Source organism: Balaenoptera acutorostrata, chromosome 8 (genome assembly GCF_949987535.1).
Source record: "Balaenoptera acutorostrata chromosome 8, mBalAcu1.1, whole genome shotgun sequence".
Classification (NCBI taxonomy): domain Eukaryota; kingdom Metazoa; phylum Chordata; class Mammalia; order Artiodactyla; family Balaenopteridae; genus Balaenoptera; species Balaenoptera acutorostrata.
In genome coordinates this window covers 30,356,510-30,370,645 of record NC_080071.1, presented here as the reverse complement: position 1 = coordinate 30,370,645, position 14,136 = coordinate 30,356,510, and the positions used below count along the sequence as shown (strand labels likewise).

At 39.2% G+C, this 14,136-nt stretch overlaps 1 protein-coding gene across 2 annotated transcripts; it reads right to left on the bottom strand.

Annotated features, from left to right (window-relative positions):
• Positions 1-4,400: 4,400 nt before the first annotated feature.
• G6PC2 (glucose-6-phosphatase catalytic subunit 2) lies at positions 4,401-10,813 on the bottom strand. 2 transcript variants are annotated; one of them, XM_007183228.2, is made up of 5 exons: positions 10,596-10,813; positions 9,911-10,020; positions 7,832-7,943; positions 5,707-5,822; positions 4,401-4,912 (listed from the first exon to the last, which is right to left on the bottom strand). In XM_007183228.2, exons 1-5 carry the CDS (start codon positions 10,811-10,813, stop codon positions 4,401-4,403), a joined length of 1,068 nt encoding a protein of 355 aa, XP_007183290.2. The 2 variants fall into 2 exon arrangements, with proteins under 2 accessions (XP_007183290.2, XP_007183291.1); XM_007183229.1 differs by lacking the exon at positions 5,707-5,822 and having other exon boundaries at positions 4,811-4,912.
• Between the last annotated feature and the right edge of the window lie 3,323 nt (positions 10,814-14,136).

The window sequence follows — 14,136 nt, the reverse complement described above, 5'->3', positions numbered from 1 at the left end:
AAGGATAAGATGCACACAAAAATCTCACGAACTCGGACAGGAACATTTACTTCCCCCTTGTTAAGTCAATGCAATCTTCAAATAGAAAGACAGCAGGGCCTCTACAATTTCTTTCACTCAAAAAAATTATAAAAAGGCGGAGTTTGGAATGATTCTGTAGAAAAAGAGATCTCGAGGATCAGATGCTTTCAATGAAGAATTACTGAGTTTGAGGGCAAGGGTGGCATCTAAGAAAGGCAGTGATGGGTGAACTCAACGCCCACCTTTAGAAAACCCCTTCCATTAATGGCAGGGCATGTGAGCAGGGATGACAATCTGGCCAGTACTGTTCCCAAGACTGAATTCAAGAAGAAGTCAAGTCTTTGAACAGAAGTTGGGGCGTGATTGGCCCAACTGATATGGAAGGCAGCGGGGAGCTAGAGGAGGAGCTCATCTTAATCAGCTCCGGGTTTCTTTCCCAGGCACATATGTGGACTGCTCCTCCTGCAGAGCGCCCAGATTGTCCCAGGGCAGTGATTTCTGCTCTTGCTTGGGCCAGCACTGGAAATGGGCCAAGGTGGGTGAGAGCGATCGCTCCTGTTGGCAGCCCCCAGTCTGTGCCACAAATCCCGCTTGGCAGGACCACAGCTGCCACTCTTCTCATTACCTTCCCTGGGTCCCAGCAGCTTCTTCAGAACATAGTGTTTTTTGGGGGAAATATCACAGTTTTTGAGCAGAAGATAGATTCAGAAATCACCTGGCAAAATGTTCCAAGAAAAGATTCTAAGAAATTAAAAACCAAATAATTAATCAGCTTTGTGTTAATCTTTATAACCTCAACCTTTGAATTTCTTCCCTCCTTGAGTGCAATCACATCCGTGCTACCAAAAGAAACGAGATGTGATTTCTTCCAAGTCATTACTGTGATCTCCATCAAAGAATAACAAAGACAGTAATTAGTACTCCACACCAAATCAGCCTCACATTTGACATAAACTGCATTTGTCCTCTGCAGAGCTAAAAGGAAGCGTTTCTAATTCTTAGAATTTTCTCATGAGTTGCTGTCATTTGGCAGAAGTTTCTGGAGTATTGCTTCTTATAGACCTTTCTTGCTGTTAACTTTTTTTTTTAAAGAAAAACAAAATGAAGACTTAAAAAAATAAACAAGTACCACCACTTTACCTTCAGTGTGGAATCACCATCAGAAAGCATTAAAGGTAAGGGGAAGGAAAAATTAGGAACACCACCTTAGTTTCTTGGCAGAGTTGAGGTCCATTCTTCCAGAAAGCTGTTTGCAATTTCCAGAGAGGCTAGGACAGTCAGTCAACAAGGGCCAAATCCTCAGGTGCAACTAGATACCAGTGATCCTTTTTGAATAGATTTTGAATATCTTCAGAAGTACTGATATCCAGCATATGGGTATGAGAGACACAGACAAGCACGAAAACTTGGTCAGAAAGTCATCCAGCCCTGTGAATATTGGATAAAGTCCCACTCAGTTTTGTGACCCTTCAAGGGTTTCTGGGGCACAGTGCAGGGAGAGGGAACTCAGACTCCCTGATTTGAGGTGACAGAGCTAAGAGTCCTGGGACACCAAGGCAGTTAGAGCTCACAGGACAGAGTAAGACAAGAGAGCTGCACAGACAGAGACTCCCAGATCTGCAGAGGATTTCTCTCGAAAACGTAGCAGAGTTTACTATTAACTTTTTATGGTCACTTTAATCCTTCGAGCCCCAGAAATGTTTCGTGTCAGTTACCACACATGTTAAAATTTCTTTTTAAATGTGTGAAGATCACAATGGGATTTACTTATCACCATGCATGTTTTGAACCTGTTGACAGTAACTATTATTTTTTTCATCTGGAAAGTAACATCCATGGACTAATCAAAAGATCTCCTGGTTGGAATAAACATACCTTGTCCATGCTCCGCCAACAAACCACTGATACCTCAGTTTCTCCATATAGAATAAAGCAGTTAATATTGATTCATGCTGTCTCACAGGAATGTGGTACAGGTGACAACATAAAAAAAATTTTTTTTTCAGGGAAAGCACTTTGGGACTTGATCTGTGTTATCCAATTCAGTAGCCACAGACACATATGACTATTTAACTTTAAATTAATTAAAAGTAAATAAAAATTTTAAATGCAATTCCTCAGTTGCGTTAGCTGTGTTTCAAGAGTTTAATAGCCATATGTAGCTGTGGCCACCATACAGATACAGAACATTTCCATCATTGCAGAAAGTTCAATTGAAGTGCTGGAATATACAGTCTTCATATCCTTAAGAAATGACTCACATTTTAAAAACCAAGTCTTTTGACTTTCTCTTATACCAAGTTTTTTTTGTATGTATATGTACCACTTTGATCTTGAATTTATTTACAGGGTGTGAATAAATATAAAGCATTTAGAGATATAACTTTGAGTTTAAAGGGCACCTTATAATAATTTTTTAAATCACCCTTCTGTTGTACTGAAATAGGCATAGAGAAGGCACCAACTTAACCCACTAAGGCAGATGTCCATTCAAAAGGTTGTCAATGGGAAGGGATTCCACACTCTTCTTGTTAATTTGCATATCTTTTCAAATGTATGTTTCTCAAGTCACTTGTCTAGATTTTCTCATCTTGAAAGCTCATGATATTGACATTTTTCTTCTGAATATGTAGATATGTGGACATTCTGAATATATGGTTATAGTTACAGTTAAGTCAAATAAGCTCAATTCCACTTACTTTTGGCAAGTAAATTGGAAGCAGAAGCGTCTTTTCCATCATTATTAAAGGCAGGCATTTTCGCCAAGGCTGTGAGAAGCTCTTCTTCTTGCTGCCTAAGCGGTTTCTTTCCTTCTTTTTTAAAATTTATTTTATTATTTATTTATTTATTTTTGGCTTCATTGGGTCTTCACTGCTGCGTGCGGACTTTCTCTAGTCGCGGTGAGCGGGGGCTACTCTTCATTGCGGTGCGCGTGCTTCTCGTTGCAGTGGCTTCTCTTGTTGCGCAGCACGGGCTCTAGGCACGCAGGCTTCAGTAGTTGTGGCACAGGGGCTCAGCTGTTGTGGCTCGCGGGCTCTAGAGCGCAGGCTCAGTAGTTGTGGCGCACGGGCTTTGTTGCTCTTCAGCATGTGGGATCTTCCCGGACCAGGGGTCGAACCCATGACCCCTGCATTGGCAGGCGGATTCTTAACCAGTGCGCTGCCAGGGAATTCCCTAGTTAGCAACTTAAAGTCCAGAATTACTAGGTCCAATGAGGGGAAAAAAACTTTACTGAAAAATTTTTAGTATATTAATATTCCATCAATAATAATTTTCTGAAATAAAGCTGTGGATTTTCATCACAGTTCAGTACACACAGAACCCAGCTAATAGATATAAGCATTTCATAGTTTTCCTGGGTTAGAGCATGACCTTGAGGAAGGCACTTGATTTCCCTGGTTTTGAAAGATTAGCTCCTAAAAATAAAGTATAAGGATGTCATAGTGAAGAGATAAACCTTTGGTGGGTAAATAATGTTCTAAGACGAACATCTTCAGCAGAATTTATTAAAATATTGGAAAGCACTACCATAAAACAGAGACCAGGAGTTAAGCAGAGATTCAAGTCCAGACAGTAACCTGGCCTGTTTCCTTTCCTGTGGATATGTAACCATAACTAGAGCTACTGCTGGCCCCATCAAGGCCCTGCATGCATGGTCTAAGTCAAACAGCATATGGTATTTTAATGTCATTTCTGAGAAAATAGCTGATTTACATGGCAAACATCATAGAACCTATGTAAAAGCATTCATTCTTACAGATTTTTACTTCTTGAAGAAACAAAACATAGTGTCATGGAAATATATGTCAGAAGGTTGGGTTCTAATTCCTGTTCTGACGGTGGTGTGATAACGGTGAGTTCTTTCAACTGAATAAACCTCCATTTCCTTATCTGAACACTGAGGGGATCAGGTTTGATTGCCGTTAAAATGCCCACAGGAGCCAGAAGCAGCCTGACTTTAAGATGATAAAGTTATCTGATACTGGTGGTCCCGTAGGGTACTGAAAACTGTGATAGCCTGCAAAGAGCACGTCTCCTACTGGGGTCAGTCAGCAACAGTGGATTGTCTCCAGGTGGGAATGCAGGCCCTGTGTTACCATATTGTCAGATTTTTCGGGAAAATACAGAAATTCAGGGTTTTGTGTCAAATATCCTGGTTTTAAATGTTGGCAACTAATCTAAAATAGGACAAAAACAAAAAAAAAAAAGAACACCCCGAAGGCCAAACTAATCATACTTGTGAATGGATTGGGTCCTATGGCCGCCATTTTGTGACCTCCGAATGGAAGCTTCCAGTCTCTCCCCGCCCTGTGGTCCTACCGGAGGATGGAGGAGGAGGATCATCCTGGGGCCACACGGCACTAACCCTCCGCACAACTCTAATGAATCTTTTTTTCACTCGGTTTCATTAACATATGAATACAGTAGGGAATCAGGGCAACCACAGTCAGCGGGATGGACGCACTTTTACAGAAAGACAGCACGTAAAATAAATACTCCGTGTGAGTCGGGATCTTGATGAAATGGTAGAGCTGCAGTGTGGTCAACGAGGCCAGGGTGCAGAGCAGCCGGAAGCTCAGCCTATAGCCGTTTTCCCCTCGGCAGCTCCTAAGGAACATCTCCGAGTTGATTGCAAAGCCCAAGCCAAAGAGGACCCCAAGGTTTCTCACGAGTCCAGCAAAAGGCGTGGTGTCAATGTGGATCCAGTCAGGGTTGGCACACCACTTCTTGGCTATGGGCACGGACCACAGCAGGTCAATGTCAAGCAGTCTGAGAAGCAGGTAAAAGCCAAGTGCAAACAGGAAGAGGAAGAGGTTGGTCTTCAAGTATGTGCTCAGGCTGGCCGTTTGGATCCTTGGAGTGTGTTCAAAGGCCTCTGCCACAAGCATGCCTGGGGATTGGAAAGAGACACTGAAGATAACCTTGTGCCTTTGAGCCTCTCAGGAATTATTCCTCTCTGCATTAAAGAGTTTAGCCATAGTTTTCAGTGATAAAGGGCTGTAGAAACCTAGGTTCTATCCATTTTCCAAAGCCCTTTTTTAAGGCAATAACTAAAACCACACTTGCCCCATGGTCTTTTCACCATCCACATTAGTGCAGGGGGATGGGTCAGGAGTCCAGGGCACTGAGTGACAACCACTTTATAGGCAGAGCACTGATCTAGGTGCTTGCAATTAATTTTTCAATTGCCACAGCCAATTAACGTAGAGAGCCTTTAAAAGGTACATGGGGCTGAACAGTGTAAACTCAGTCATGGTGAATGCTGCCTTGGAAATACAAAGCAGCTGCTGAATGAAGTCCACAGTCAGGTAATAATCACTGCAGGTGTTTCAGAGAGAGTGGCATGGTGTGCAGGTTGGAAGGCCTTATTAAATCCCCCAAACCGAGACACAAGCACGCTGTCCTAAGTGGTGGTTTGGGGGTTGGACTCAGCTCCAGCCACATTTCAGAGAAGCCCATCTCACTAAGAGGTAATGGGTTTATCCTACTGAGTGAGAATGTGCCATTGTGTCCATGGAGACGTTGAAAGGTGTGAGGAACCATTTAAGCTCCCAGGGTAGCATTAAGTATCAGTGGCTTGATAGGATTACCTGAGATTGGGGAACATTAGCAGAGAGAGTCAACATAAAACAAATGAAACTGAAGCGTTCAATGACACAACTAAAGGTAAGTGATCATATTTACCACCAATTACTCCAAGAATAACTTGATGAGGAAAATGTGTTGCTATGAATACTCTGGAGATGCAGACACTGATTTGAATCAACCAAAAAAGACTCCAAAGAAATGACCAGGTGAGTCTACGATGGAAGAACAGATACAAGCATAAAAGGCAAAGAAATTGTATCATTCATAAAAATGGGGGGGGGGAGGGAGGTGACACCAGATGATCTTTCTCAGAGGAATCTTCTAGATGTGATATAATATCATGATTCTAGAGTTTTTTCTTCCAGAATTTTTTTCTATGTACTCCATAGGATTTGAAAAGCTTTAACAGATGTTTCTACATTCATCAATGCATTAAACTTAACCAGTGCTATATCCTGAGATTTTAATAAATGCTATAAAAGGAAGCCAACTTGGCATCCTGAAAATTATTTTAATGAAGTAGGGGAAATTCAAGTTTGGGGGAATTATTAATGTCCACAATGATCAAGAGTGAATTATATATATTTTTTACTCCTTGTCACATGTGCTTCCTCTTTCCTCTCTCAGCCTCTCTTTGCTTGAAGAAAACTCACTGGAGAGGCAGCTGTCACACTGATGAAAACACATGAGCATTCCATCAAGGGCAAGTTTTCACTGGGTTTAATTTCACAGACTCTCAAGAGTCCTGGCTCCTTGTTTTTTGACACGTAGAAAATAAGGAACAGAAAAGTGACCTATGGGTTATATGTCTTGGATTAGAAGCAGCAGTGTGCAGAAAACTTATAAAAATATTTAAATCCAAGCAACGCTCATCATTTTAATACAAAAAGAATTAACAATAATGAGTTCTAGGAATCCTTGAGTGTTCTGAATGATTTGTTCCTGATAATTCGACCAAACTTAGATTACTGAAAAATTAAGGAATACAGAGAAACAAGACTTTCAAAGAGAAAGTAAGCAGGAGTTATCCATATGGAAGAAGAATCAATAAGGGTGTGGTAATGTTTAGGTAAGGTGTAGGCACTCAATACATTTTGATGGATGAAGGAAATGTTGCAGTTATAAGAATCAAAGAGGAGTCAAGGGAATTATTTTTTAGAAGGAACAAATGATTTTCCAGGTTTGGGAATTGGAGGAGAAAATGAACTACAGAGAAAAGGTGAGGCTTAGCTAGATTCCTACTTTGAAAAACTGTCTATGGATAGAAAATGCTAATTTCTTTTAATTACAACAACTCTCTATTGTTGTTGTTTGGGATAATGAATACCTTAAGGCATACTGGTCACAGTCTCATCAGGATAAACTTTAAAGATGCCCAAATTCCTTTGGTTACTTGTTTTGTATATTACCCAATATTACTCTAAAAAGTAGAATATGAGATGGATCTTGGAAATTTTTTATTATAAAGAACTTATATAATGGTGTATGTTTCAGTATTTTTAATGCAATTAACTGGCAAATCTTATCTCAGGTAGCCTAATAGTTTATGATTAAAGTGGTGCTCAGAATTGTTTTAATGATAAAGTATATCAGGAAAGAAAAGAAGGAAAAAGTCAAATTTCTACAGAAATTTTGAATAATCTTAAAGGTCTAGGCCTTTCAGAATGTTATGAATCTACTAACATTAAATCTACTAACATTCAAATTTAAGTTTGTCTCTAGAATGTTTTTAATTTGAAAGGTTGTATAATCTTTAAAGCTAGAATATATTTTATTGATGTCAAAGTAATTGGCTATTCAAAGAAGAAAGCATAATTATATGAAAGTAACGGATGCATTCAAGGGGAATGATGCTTCTCAAAATGTCTAGTTAATCTTAAAGCAAGGGAATGTGCATGCAAAAATACATCATTATGTAATTTTAGATGACCTATTTGTGAGCTACCAAAGTGATTATTGTATTATGGAAACCCAAAGGCACATTTAGAAAATCATTAATCAATTAAACATATCCAACCCTATAATGTAATTGCTGTGAACTAATTAAGGTATTATCTTAAAGCAAAATATTAATTTTCTATTCATTTTGCAATTTTGGATATGATAGAATTGAATAAGCACATTTCAATAACTAAAAATACACTAAGCTGAATTTTTCAAAAGACTTTCTGTGTTTGAAACTGTCATGTTCCAGGGCTACAGAGACTGGAGCAAAGCTGACCTGTGGAGAGTGGTGAATGACTTATCCATCCGACTGATGGTGTGGCCCAGGGCAGCTGTCACCATGACATACCAGACACATGATGAGCCCATTGCATGGCCAGATGGACTTCCTGCAACAAGAAAGTGGCAATCCATTTGAAAGGTGGTTAATAGAGTATCACTATCAGAAATGGACAATAGAATAGCACATTAGCCATGAAAATTACAAATAACTCAGAAAAAAAAAAAGCCACAGGGCACAGGCTCTATGTAATGTTTAGAAATAGGTAGAAATAAAGAAAACTGAGTCAAATTGAGCCTCAAAATACTATTTCAAATTTTTTCCCCAGGTTATTCAAGTTCATCAAAGTCCAGAAACCAAAATGATCAAGGGTAAGTAAGAACTCAGGCTGTTGCATCAGAAAATCTGCCACATCCTTAGTTATTCTTCATATCTAATTGTTTTTAATTGATGAGAAAACTGAAGTACTTGGATTGGATCTTGAATCAGCTTATTTTCCTTGGGTTGAAAAGTCAAACATCTAAAGGCTATCATTGCTATGTCTGATTTACCAACTGACTGCTGGGTACCAACAGCTACCCCCATGCCTATCTTGTGGCTGGCTGCTGCAGAAGGAGTCTTTGTCATTAAAAGGATGAGGGAAGCTATAAAGGGGTATTAATCCTGGCAGAAGAAATCAGCAGACTGGTAGCCTTTCTATTCCCGGAATATCTTTCCCATGTTGCTTGATCTTTTTTTAAAAATCACTTTACTTTGATGTCCTCCCTGAGTTTTTACCAAGGGGAGATTCATTCAGGTTAAACATCAGTCTCTTTTTGAAGAACACTAAGTTAAATAAAGACTAATCTATTTCTTACAGATCTGTTTCTTTCAAGTCTATTTCTTAAACAGGAATTTTCAGAGCCTTTTATATGCTTCATGCGTTGTAAATCTCCAAGGAGTGAATGTAAAATGTAATATTTCTTTTCTTTTTTTTTTTTCAGAAAATGTCTCATAAGACAGAACACATGCTGGGAAGTTCTGGGGTAAACCAAAGTAGCATTTCAATTGTCTGAAAGGCTATCCATCCATCCATCCATCCATCCATTCATCCATCCATCCCACACTGCCTTTCACAAACGTAAAATACACACCATCCCTGACATGATGGAATGCACAGTCTATTGGAGGAGCCAGATATTAAAGAATTAACTATAATATAGTTTGATAAGTACTATAACAGATGGATGTCTACTCTTATGAGAGCAAAAAATAAAGATATCCAGAAAACTTATTAGGAACTTACACATTGACTGTATTCAGGGTTAGTCTCAGGATGTCAAATGCCAAGAACTTTAGGCTATGTAACAAATTGTGGTGAGGTGAGGTACAATATAACACAGTCTTAGAAATTAAAACAACATGTAGTTTACCTTTATATATATATTTTTAAAAACCTTTTTTAAAATCTTAAACTCAACTCCCATAGTAAAGATTTTACACTCATACAAAGTCTTACTTATAATAAAAAAGAAAGTGGATCAAGAAGTCTACTTATATACTGTATACACAAGAGAAAAAAGAAATTTGAAAGAAATAATTATAAGATTAGAGAGAATTTCTATAGGCAATAGTAATACCAGGAAGTCCTTATCTTTCTTACGGAAACTGTGTCTATTGTCTCCTCATTCATGTGATTCTCAGAAGATCTATAATAACTGTGAAAGTTGCACAGCAACAGAAAAATCAACATTTCTAGGATTTTAATATAGTTTTTGGGGAATTTGTTCTAGCTAATTGTTTTTTGTTTGTTTCAGTATCAAACCACGACATTCTTCTAAAAAATGCCAACTATAAAATCATTTGGGGACTATTCTCTTAATTAACGCTTTTACAAATACAAAAATGAAATTTTCTTACTCATAAAACTTTTGTCCTTTTCATTAGCAATTTTTGTTTATGAACTTTTAGCATCCTCATGCATGACATTTTCTTTAGTACCCTGTATGATATCGTACAGTTATTAGATGATAATCATACACAATGGCTCTCTATTGGAATATCTTTAGTTAACCTGCGACTGCTATAATTGCTTACCTGGACCTGTTTCACACGTAGTGGGGAACTGTTCAAGGCATGGACTTGAGTGATTTGGGTAAATCTGAGTTTCTTGGACCCACCAGTAAGGCCGATGACCAAATAATATCCTGTATTTAAAGAAATATAAATATGCATATATATTTAAATATACAACTATCACTTAATTGGAGACTAACGATTCTCTCCTATAAAAATGAGTCAAGCAGAACATTGATGGGGAAAACTCGTGATTAAAAGACTTTGAAAGAACTTGCTTTCTGGCCTGTGTCTCAATACAGAGCATGACAGTCATTTGGAGTTTGGGCATCCTAGGTTCCAATAAAAACAGGGACTTTTTTCCTTGCAGGCGAAGTCCTTGGGTGCTTTGGATACTTAGACTGGAAATATCAAAGTGGTTCCTGGAATTATCAATCTGTTCATTATGGCGCTGCTCGTTTAACTCACTCCTTGGTTAATCCCATCATATATGTAACAGGCTTTTGGAATTTTCTTCTAAGTCAGATCAAGTATACATTTCTATGCCTTTATGTAAGTTCTATTTAGGAATAGGTGTTTCAAGTTAACTGGTATGTTTGAAAGATTTTCCAAGTAAAACTATACACATCTGAAATGTGATCATTAAGACCAAGCTACAAATTTAAGAATAAGCTTTAGGAAAAATGAAACAAAACAGAAGGCTTACCATTTAAAAATAAGATTGAACCAATCCCCAACGACTGCTACCCATATCATCTTGGTTCCAACTGCCTGATTAAGTTGAAACCAAAGTGGAAAATAAATAGAAAAGATATTCCGGGGATCTCCAACATTGGACATAAAATTTAGAAAACTGTAGTAAGCTCGGTAGTCCTTCTGCAAATGCTGAATAATGAGCACTCCGTTCCTATGAAGGAAATCCATCTTGAAAGAGAGGCAATTCTAAACATAGAGCAAGTGGAGCCGAAGTGCTCTGAGTCCCACCGTTTTTATATGGTACCTTCGTGGCGTGTCCAGCCATTACTGCGACATGTGATACTGACCATCTGTGGAGAGGGCATGTCTGCCCTCCTCTACTGAAAAGCTCATCTGTTTATGATTTTACCTGGTGCCAAAGAGGTGAAGTACATGCTGATCTGTGACAAGTAGACGAGAAATTTGGGTAGAGACACAATGCATTTCTTATGCAATCTCTCTTTTGTGTGAACAGTTGGATCATGTTTGCTTGAAATCTTTTGCACAGTTCATTTCCTTCAAGGACAGAGACATTAGCAATTTCTATGCTTGGCTAGAAGACTATGCAAATAATTACTGCATGTCAAATAGCCCTTAAAGCCATGCATTTTAATTTAAAATAGACTGTGGCTCTTTGACTATTTTATTGGGTCTTTCAGGAAAATGGATGAGTAAATATCTGGGCATGAAAAATTTATATGATACGACAGATTGTTTTCTGATTGCAGACTTTTAAATAAAAAATATTTTGAGATTTCTTTAGCAAAGAGAATAATATGATGGATATGGAACAGAGAAGGAAATACATGGAATATATGAAATCTGGAAGGAAATGTGTTGCTTTTTGATCATGAAGCCAGAAAGCAGAGCTGGAGATCACTGGGTAGTAGATCTCCTGGGTAGTAGAACCGTTAGGAATGAGACATACTTTTATTGACTAGAGAATACAATTGAGAGCATGGGAGACTTGCTCACGTGACAGATTTCAAAGGGCTTTTGACCAATCAGGAAAATGGTTTGCTGAAAACAGAGCGTGCAGTACAAGTACATGGGAAGCACCAAAACAAACATGTAGATTGGGAATAAACAGAAGGGCAGCTCAAAAGGAACTATGAATCTAAGTCAGAAATGAGATGCTGGATTTCAGAGAGCAAAGTTTTGTCTGCGAGGATGTCTGTGAAAGCTATCAAGCCCCACCAGGTGGCGGAGGGTGGAGGTAGGTAACCTGACTTATTTTACCATTCAAAGTGTTGTCTTTGCTACTCCCAGCTACTTAGGCATCTTCTTCACAGGCTGTAAGTATCACTTTGAGCTTCTCTTGGAGCCCTGCCCCATCATTTAATGGCATCTTGTTATGGGCATCCAGTGTCTACAGGTATCTCCCCAGGCTCTGTGGCTTCTCCTAGAGGAAATGTCTTGATTGACCATTAAAATCTTTCGGGGTGCTTCCAAACATCTCACGTCTTTGTCCTACCCCAGATAAATTAAATTTCTGGTGATGGGACCTAGGCATTGGCATTTTAAAAATACTTTCCAAATGATTGCAATGTGCAGTCAGGGTTAAGAATCACTGGGATAAAGCAATTCATATCTAACCTATTCTCCTTTTGGTCTTAAACCCCTCTCTATGCCAAAAGTCAACCTGAAAGAAACTTCAATGACATTTAATATGTCAGCTATTGGGTGTAACTGGATTTCCTGTCAAATTCGATTTTTGCTCTTGTTATCAAGACTTCAGAGAATCTATCGCTAGAATTAACAAAAAACAAAACCCTAATTTCCAGAAGAGGTGAAGCAATGGTGGCAGTTGAAATGCACTCCTCATAAAACAGGACGTAGTGATGGCAACTTTGCTCACTGAGTTTTCTGGGCTGCTCACCCGGAAGGAGCTTAAAATACAGCCTGGTTTCTGTGGGTGAGAACTCGGGTCTGATAGTCACTAAGTGGGATGGCAAGTGGCACCAGGTCACTTTTCAGAAAGTGACTTTACAAGGCTTCCAGGAAGTGAATATTAATCTCTGTCCACAGTGAGAGCCTTACCAGTCTCCTTTATCATTCTTATTGCAGTGGGAGGAGAACCAGGAAGTAGTCAGCCAGCCCTGGTTCTCCCCACATTTTGCTCTTCCCTCAGGCAGCCCATGAATTACACTCACCCTCCTTCTGCCAGTAGTGTGCTAATCTGAATCCGAGTGATGTAAACGCTGGGATAAAATCAATTGTGCTGAAAACTCAGTTGTGCTTTAGAATGTCTTGCATTTATGCTCTGCCGATTATTTACCTTTAAAAATACTCCATCTTATTATCCAATTTTAACTTCACAGAGGTCTAGTAATCCTCATTTTAGGGATGAGGAAATGAACAAGTAACCTGCCCCAGGTCATTTCTTTAGTGCAGGAGCCCTGTTTGGAGATGAAATTTTGTTTCCAGGGCAATGTTTCTTCTTAGTCTAAGCCTCAGCTGGGTTGCTCAGGGCCAATATTGGTGAGATTTTTAAACAGCTGCAAAATGAATAAAAGCTGGTGCTATAACCAGCTTGTTTCAAATGCTTTCAACCACCCAGAACTCCAGTTTACCTGTATCATGACTGGTTGACACTGAAGCACATCTGGCCAGCTGCTTGATCACTAAGAGAACTTCACAGATACATTCACCACTTTGAATTGTTGGCTGGGTTATCCCATCATTTGACAGCAGGGACACAGTGGGGATTCAGTGGCTATTATTACCTTCCCAGTCACTGACATCTTCCCTGAAGGAAATATCAAGCGGCATGAAGATGGGCACCTCAGGGCTTGAAGGTGGCTCTGATTCCCATCCTCTACTGATGGCCCTGGGACCCAGCACACATTTTCTTCTCTGGGAACAGTCATGTATAGAAATAAATTAAAGCCACCCAAATGAGAGCAAACAGAGGTTATTTACTATTCTGTTCACTATAGCAAGAGTCAACCACCGTCTCATGCATCTGACACAAACTCAAAAATGGGCAGAGGAGTGGGAACACTTTATAGTGAAAAGAAGGAAGGCCTCAGGTATGTTCTGATAAGAGGTTGTTGGCATGGGCAGCCTAGAGAGGAGTTTACAAGAAGCAGAGCATCTTAGGTGAGTGGTTTGGGAAACATATTTTGCTTTCTCTGGTTGGTCCTGAGTTGAAGCCAGGGGCAAAAAATAGGGAAGCTAGCAATCACTGACCAAGTCCTGACCATTCTTGGCATTTTGCTTCAGAGGCTGTGGTCAAAGTTCTGTTGTCATGTTTGGTCCAGCCGTTGTCCATTTGTATATTCAGTCTTTCACAAGACAAATTGAATAAGCATATGTCAGAAGTAGTTTATGTGGCATCCCACCAAGAAATAAGGGACTCCCATGTCTATCCTGTGATTCTATAATTCTTATTATTCATTGAGTTAAAATGAAGACATACACTTGCTTGCCAAGGACAAATCAATTTATTCAAGTATATCAATACTCTGTGAGGCATTAGCCTTGACTAATCAGAGTCTGTGCTCCTGGCT

Excerpts from the sequence above, each read along its gene's own strand:
- G6PC2 (XM_007183228.2), bottom strand. The coding sequence starts at position 10,813 with ATGGATTTCCTTCATAGGAACGGAGTGCTCATTATTCAGCATTTGCAG. Across the intron at positions 5,823-7,831 it reads TCATTCACCACTCTCCACAG|ACTCACCTGGTCATTTCTTT; the intron begins GTCAGCTTTGCT and ends CTTCCATCGTAG. Across the intron at positions 4,913-5,706 it reads TATTCTTGGAGTAATTGGTG|GCATGCTTGTGGCAGAGGCC; the intron begins GTAAATATGATC and ends TCCAATCCCCAG.